The sequence below is a fragment of the Lepidochelys kempii genome, chromosome 6 (genome assembly GCF_965140265.1).
Source record: "Lepidochelys kempii isolate rLepKem1 chromosome 6, rLepKem1.hap2, whole genome shotgun sequence".
Classification (NCBI taxonomy): domain Eukaryota; kingdom Metazoa; phylum Chordata; order Testudines; family Cheloniidae; genus Lepidochelys; species Lepidochelys kempii.
The window spans coordinates 2,667,056-2,674,618 of NC_133261.1; the positions used below are offsets into that span (position 1 = coordinate 2,667,056).

A 7,563-nucleotide genomic window follows, 5' to 3' on the forward strand; every position below is an offset into this window, starting at 1 on the left:
CCCCACTCCCCTCCCAGAGCCAGGAGAGAACCCAGGAGTCCTGGCTCCCAGCCCCCCCTGCTCTAACCACTAGACCCCACTCCCCTCCGAGAGCTGGGGAGAAAACCCAGGAGTCCTGCTCCCAGCCCCCCTGCTCTAACCACTAGACCCCACTCCCCTCCCGGAGCTGGGGATAGAACCCAGGAGTCCTGGCTCTCAGGCCCCGCCCCTCCTCCAACCCCTAGACCCCACCCCCCTGCCATCAGCCCCATAGTTCCGCCTTCTCCTCCGCTGGTTCCAGAAAACTACAAGTCCCAGAACCCTTTGCTTCCCCAGCCCCGCCTCCTGAAGGGGCAGCCAATGGGCCCGCGCCGGTTGCTGATTGGCAGGCGCGCGGGCCGGTGGGGGCGAGCTCGCGCCCAGCGCGCGGTGGTGGCGGGCGATGGCGGCGCCGGGCTGGGAGCGGGCGCTGCGGCTCGGGCTCTGCGCGCTGGGGTTGGCGCTCTCCGTGTACGCGCTGCACGTGGAGAGCTCGCGGGAGCGGGACCCCGGCTACCGGGCCATGTGCGACCTGAGCCCCTCCGTCAGCTGCTCCAAGGTCTTCACCTCCAGGTGCGCGGGGGGGCCCATTGCACGACTCCCCTTCCCCCCACTGCAACTCCCCGGCCCCCATTGCACGACTCCCCTTCCCTCCACTGCAACCCCCCGGCCCCATTGCACGAGTCCCCTTCCCCCCACTGCAACCCCCCGGCCCCATTGCACGAGTCCCCTTCCCCCCACTGCAACCCCCCGGCCCCATTGCACGAGTCCCCTTCCCCCCACTGCAACCCCCCGGCCCCATTGCACGAGTCCCCTTCCCCCCACTGCAACCCCCCGGCCCCATTGCACGAGTCCCCTTCCCCCCACTGCAACCCCCCGGCCCCATTGCACGACTGCCTTTCCTCCCACTGCAAGCCCCGGCCCACGGCATGATCCTCTCCTCCCCATTACACCCCCCCCCCCGCTTTCCATTGCAGCCCCTGGCCCCGGTGCATGACTCCCCCTCCCCCTATTGCAACCCCTGCTCCCCACTGCAACACCCCCGACCCCATTGCATGACTCCCGTTCCCCCCACGGCAACCCCTGGCCCCCTTGCATGACTCCCCCTTCCCCGTTGCAACCCCCCCTTGCTTCCCATTGCAGCCCCAGCCCCATTGCATGAACCTCCCCTGCTCCCTACTGCAACACCCCTGTGCTATAGCCCCCTTTTCTCAGCCGCCCTGTGCAATAGCCCCCCCCCCCCCCAGCTGCCCCAGCCCCCCCAGTGGAATCGCTCTGCTGCTCCAATCCCATGGACTATGTTCCACCCTGCTGCCCCCTGTGCTGTGCCCACACCCCTGTGCGATGACCCTGATGCCGTGCTGTGCTGCAGCCCTACATGCCTATCCCACGGGGCATACCCCAGCCTCCTAGGCCCTATGTGCTTTCCCACTCCATGGGAGAGCCCTGTGGTTCTGCACCCTCTGCTTAGTCCTTTCCTGCAGCCTCAGCCCTGCTGATGACCTGGCATCTCTGTTTCCAGCCTGGCCCCTTTGTGCTCTGTGTTGCCGGCTCCCACCCCAGTTTGTTTGTTAGCTCCAGAGAGACCCTGAGATCATCCCAGTTACCTCTGTGTTGAGCGCGATCAGGCAGAGGACCCCCAATGCCCGAGGCCCTCGCAATACCAGGGAGTGGATAATCCTAGATGGGCCCAGGGGATCCACGCTGCAGAGGGAGGTGAAGTCTGCCCCAGGGTCCCTGCCGGTCTGAGCTGGGGGAATTCCTCTTCCCAAATCTGGCGGCCCTCAGTGAGCCGGACCCACCAGCCAGGTGGCTAGAGCAGTGGCTTGGCTGTAGCTCGGAGCTCTTGCTCAGCTCTGGGAGGCAGGGTTTGTCATCTGGGCCCGGGTTTGTACAGCGCCTGGTGATCCTTCTTTGGCGCTTCTAGGAGCGACTGTAAGGATACCAAGACTGGGGAGGGGGGCGGGCGCGAAACACTTTTAAAAAATATAGGGAAACATGGTTATAAAATGAGAAACATTTGGCAAGTGAATTGGAAGGGGGGGCACTTGGAACTATTTTTTTTCGTCTCATTGTGAGGCCCTTAAAACTTCTTTTACAAATGTTTTTGAAGAGTCTGGAGTGAATTTGCTGTCCTTTTTAGTAGAGGGGGAAAATGTTCCTGGGGGCGGAGAGGGGTGAAGGGAAAGAACCGGAGTTAAGTTTACTTAGTCTTCTGCAAACAGCCAGATCGAACGCAGGGACGGGGCAGAGGTGATGGACGCTTTATCACTGGCAGAGAGAGGTGGAAGGGGAATGACCCTGGCCTGTCAACAGAGCCAGGGAGGACTGGGCCATGGAGTGAGGATTGGGACCCAGGAGATCTTGATTTTGTTCCCAGCTCCACCTCCGATCCTGCATCTGGGCCTCAGTTTCCCCATCTGTAAAACGGGGACAATGATCCTTTGTCTGTTTAGACTGTCAGCTCTGCGGGGCAGGGACCGTCTCTCGCCTTGTGTCTGCCCAGCATCTGGAACAATGGCGGGCCCAAATCTTGGTCGGGGAAGGGGGGGTCTGTGCAGCACCTGGAGAAGTGGGGGATCTGGTTTTGGCTGGGGGGGGGGTCCATGCAGTGCCTGACACGACAGGGGTCCCAATCTCAGTCAGGGAAGGGCAAGTCGGGTCCATGCAGTACCGGGCACTGATTGCACTTGGCGGGCGAGGGAGGGGGTGTCCGCCCAGCGTGACGGGGGCCGTGATCTCGGTGAGAAACACCCCCGCAGGGATCTGGGGCATGGGCGAAACACCGATTCGGATTCCGTCAGGACTCGGGTTTGGCTGTATGCGTGTGTTAGCATCCGCGGGCCTGACTGCACGGGCCTGGGCTCCCCCCTCCCCTCGCAGTGGGCAACACCCTGAAACATCTGGTTGCCGGATAAACAGCTGGCTTATCTCCTGCCAGGGGGTGGGGAAGAGGGGAGCTTTTATCAATGAAAGCGTTTCCTAGGCCACCAGTCCCGCCTGCCGCCAGGGCTGTGACGGGTGGGGGCCGTTGTCAATCATTGCCAGGGTGTTCTGTTTCTGCCACGTGTGTAGGGGCTCATGCCAGCCTAGCGGTTGGCAATTGCAGGGCCCAGGGGAGCTGCAATGTAACCCAGTTCTGGACCCTATTGGGGCTCCTGGGGGCTGTTCCAGTCAGCTGAACCGGCCCACCCCTGCGGCCCCCCAGCCTCAGCTCACTGGGGTCCTTCAGTGCCAGGGGGTGTGAAATGAGCTATCATCAGAATTTGTTACTGGCATCAAAATTGCAAGGGAGGGGCAGCAAACAGGAAGGGGGCAGAGCTCCCTGCACTAGGGGCTGCAGGAATCAGAGCTCCCCGGCCCCCCAGCTGGAGCAGGAGTTAGGGGCCTGGGAGTCAGGACTCCTGGGTTCTATCCCTGGCCTTGGGAGGGGAGTGGGGTCTAGTGATTAGAGCGGGGGGGGGCTGGGAGTCAGGACTCCTGGGTTGTATCCCCGGCCTTGGGAGGGGAGTGGGGTCTAGTGATTAGAGCAGGGGGGGGCTGGGAGTCAGGACTCCTGGGTTCTATCCCTGGCCTTGGGAGGGGAGTGGGGTCTAGTGGTTAGAGCAGAGTCCACCTTGTGGAAGGCGAGGGTCGCTGTCTGTACACTGCCAGCCTCCTTGCAGCCCCTGGTCCTATGTCCCCGTTCTCTCTGCAGGTGGGGCCGTGGCTTTGGCTTGGTGGAAGATCTCCTGGGGAAACACAGCGTCTTTAATCAGCCCAACAGCTTATTTGGCATCGTCTTCTACATCCTACAGACACTGCTGGGTAAGTGGGGAGGGGCATCTACCCCGTCCCACACGGGCAGGCTGGTGCCTGATAGTCTAACGAGCCCTCTCTCGAACCGTCTCCAGGCTTCACTCCCAGCACCCTGGCGGCCGTCACCCTGCTGGGCGCCTCCCTGGTCTCCATCGCCGGCTCGCTCTACCTGGCCTACATCCTCTTCTTCGTGCTCCACGACTTCTGCCTGGTGTGCGTCACCACCTACCTGCTCAACGGCGCCCTGCTCCTCCTCAACTACCAGCGTCTGGTCGGCCTGAGTGGGAGCGGGCCGCGCCGCGCCAAGCCCAAGGGGCAGTGAGCATGGCTGAGGGAGCCCCGGCCCAACCCCCTCCTGGAGCTGCAGTTGCGACCGCGAAGCCTCTTTGTATAGGAGCCAGGGGCCCATCTAGCACGGTATCCTGCCCCCTCTGTGCCAGACCAGATCAGACCCTGGGTCCTTCACCCTTCAAACACAAACTGAGGCCATTTCTGGCTTAACCAAAATGCTGGTATCATGTGGGTTAAAATAGTTACGTGACGCACACATACCCAGCAAGGGACTGAGTGTGAGAGACACACGCACACACGGGAGATCAGGTTTCATCACCTCCAGCAGGGGGCAGAGCAGCTCTCACGTATGCCCGATTCTTTCCAGCAGGGACCAGCGTGTGTGTGTGTGTGTGAGGGAGAGTGAGAGACATATGACCCTACTGACGTCAATGGAGGCAGGGCTGGATTCTGGTCTTGACAAACTCAGTGTGAATGGACTAAACAAGAACGCAGTCTAGCCCAGGGGTCTCAAACACGCGGCGGCCCGCGGGATTATTTCCTGGGGTCAGCCAGGCTCCCCTTCCCCCAGCGCACCGTGTCCCCGCTCCTCCGCCTACCTGTAGGCGCTTCCTGCTGCCAAACAGCTGTTTGGCGGCGCTTAGTGCTTTCCAGGAGGGAGGGGGAGGAGCAGGGAGCCAGGCGCTCAGGGGAGGAGAGGGAGAAGAGGCGGGACGGGGATATGGGGAAGGGGTTGGAATGGGGGTGGGGCAGGGACAGGGCCTCATAGAAGGGGTGGAGTGGGGACAGGGCTGGGGCTGGGGGTCAGGGATGTGACCCTCGGGCCAATAGACTAGTCCTCGTGTGGCCCTCATGGTGATTCAAGTTTGAGATCCTGATCTAGCCCTATGTAGCCCCGGCTTGTAAGTCCCCTGCTGCAATGACCGCGGTACTTTTGTTAACTGACCAGCAGGGGGCACTGTGCACCAAATCAATATGACCATGACGAGACCAGCTGGAGCTCCCTGTTTGTAGCTGAAATAAAGGTGCCCTCAGCAATAGGCCGCTGGGTGTGTTTGGTGTCTCATTATTTAACCCTTTGGAAACTTGGGAGCCAGGCAATGCGTAGATAGTGGTGTCAGGCTAAAAGGGTACAGAGCATTAGGATATGGCGATAGGACAAGGGTTGGATCTAGCCTGGGGTCGTGCCCTCGCCCTGGTGCCCCAACTCGGATCCATGGACTCGGTAAATCTGGTGTCCTGCTTCCATCTCTGCTCGACAATGGATGGTTCATAGGAAGATGCAACCCCTCTTCGATGCCTTGCTGCGGTGAGCCATGAGTTCCCACTGGGCTTCTTTCACTGCAGACCGATTGTAGCATTCATGTTCAATGTGTGTTTCACCTAGATGCAGTCTCTGATCTCTGCTTTTCTGCAGCAGTGAGTTCCACAGGTTAGCTCTGCTTGCTGCAGAGATGCATAGGGTTCAAATTTCCCTGCGCATTAATTTCACTGAAGGGGCAGTTGGGCCAGTGTGACCTTAAATCTTCTGTTGCTTGCCGTAATCCTAAATTGCATGTGTCAGTAGGAGGGACTCTTTGAAGGTCTAATCTCCCCTTCCCTAGAGTCTTTCCACCTACCATCTCAAAGCAATTTGCAAATTCAAGTTTGTTAATCTTCAGTGCCCCCGGTGAGATGCTGTTTCACACAGGGGGGAAACTGAGATACAGCGAGGGGCAGGGATGTGCCCGTGGTCACACAGCAGGTCAGCGGAAGAGGTGGATGCAGCTGGCTCTTAAGCTCTTTGGCCGAGGCGACGTGTGGGGAGAGGGGTCATGTGCCCCCCCATATTTCTGCCAGGATTTATATTTTTATATTTTTTGCAGGGAGTGGGTTCACAATATGTGATGGGCAGTCGTTTCTTTCCAGACTTTCAAACCTTAATAACGTAACCAAGGGGGTGCCTTTGACCCTTCGTCTGAATAGTTGTTCTCCCATGACTTTCACTTTTTCAGGCAGCGTGGCATTCACAAGTGTGTTCCTTAGGCCTTGGAATTGTATTTGGCTTTTTTACTTATTTTTCTGAAAAGCGGTTCAAGGACAGTCTGCGTTTAAACTAAGCCAATTTAATAGGGTACCTGTTGTTAGCTTTGTGCAATGGTGAAAAGACAATTAAGTTTGGACTTTTTCCTACACTAAGAAGGGCTACGTTTCCCTGTGATTAATAAGCCCCAATATTAATTTTAAAACTGTTTCAACAATGGCTAAATTACGCTTGCCAGCAATGTGTGTCACCAACAGAATTGCTGCTATATTTTATCTGAAGTAGTTTATCGAATAATTTATACCCGAGAGATTTGGGTAATTAAAACCCAAGGGGAATCGATGCCGACCTCTACACTTTTGTTTGTCTTTTAGTTGGGAAAGAAACGCAATTCTGCAAACGCTGTTACTTTGCTCCAAACAACATCTTCACTGAAATAAAGAGAGGGTTTTTTTTCCGATCAAAACCTCGCATGGTTTGGTTGTAATAATAAAGCTGTATGTAGTTGTGGGGGGATTATATTCATTCACTAGATTGGTTCCGGCCCTTTATTTCCAGGTAGCCCATCAAAGAAGCCAAATAGCAGAATGCATAATGATTTCAGAGTGTTTTTTAAAAAGAATTTCAAGTGTGCGAGCTACCCCTGTACAAACTGGCCTTAACTCTTAACTGTATATTAAGACAACTTTCTTGTTAAGATTTTTAATGCACATATGAATCCTATAACCAGTTTTTTTCCTGGGTAGCTTAATTTTGGAACAGTCTCCATCTGCTATTATGTGGTATTGTACAGCATGACCTCAGAAGCAGCTCTAGAAATCGAAACTCCCTTGTCTCTTGAGTACCTACCCTGAACCCTGCTGCAAATCACCAGAACTTTTAAATTGTGCCCCCTCCTGCCCCCACCCTCAACAGTTACTTGTCCCCTCTCCTCCTTGCCGAACGGATGGCCTTCCTAGGTGTTGGTACAGCACCTTGCACAATATTGCCCTGCTCTGAGCCTGGGGCCTCTAGGTTTTTCTGGAGTAGAAAAAATGAACAAAAGACCCCAGGAGTCCTGGCTCCCAGATCGAGCCCACTTCCCTCCTAGAGCCCTGGATAGAACCCAGGAGTCCTGGCTCCTAGTGACTTCTGCACAGAACTTTCCAACACTACACCTCCCATGAGGCACTGTGCTGTGTTTTATGCCGGGGGGTGGAATCCTGTTCCCTTTGCAGAGCATGCTGGGAACTGCAGGCAGGCCGGCCGGCTTTTCCCATTGACAAGCAGGGAGATGCCCTATGGGACTACGTTGCCCATGAGGCTTTGCGCCCCCAGCCGCTCATGGAGCCCTTTCTCACCGCATTGCCTTCTGGGATTTGTAGTTCTCCAGGAGACGCTTTACTGTTGACTTGCCTGAGGAAGGCTGCCGGTCGGAACTACGTTTCCCAAGA

General features: G+C 57.0%; 1 protein-coding gene across 1 annotated transcript; it reads left to right on the forward strand.

Annotated features, from left to right (window-relative positions):
• Positions 1–384: 384 nt before the first annotated feature.
• Positions 385–5,150, forward strand: LOC140912336 (vitamin K epoxide reductase complex subunit 1-like protein 1). The gene is made up of 3 exons (XM_073346566.1): positions 385–591; positions 3,716–3,825; positions 3,912–5,150. The coding sequence occupies exons 1-3, from the start codon at positions 422–424 to the stop codon at positions 4,136–4,138; spliced, it is 507 nt and encodes a 168-aa protein (XP_073202667.1). The 5' UTR covers positions 385–421; the 3' UTR covers positions 4,139–5,150.
• The last annotated feature ends 2,413 nt before the right edge of the window (positions 5,151–7,563 follow it).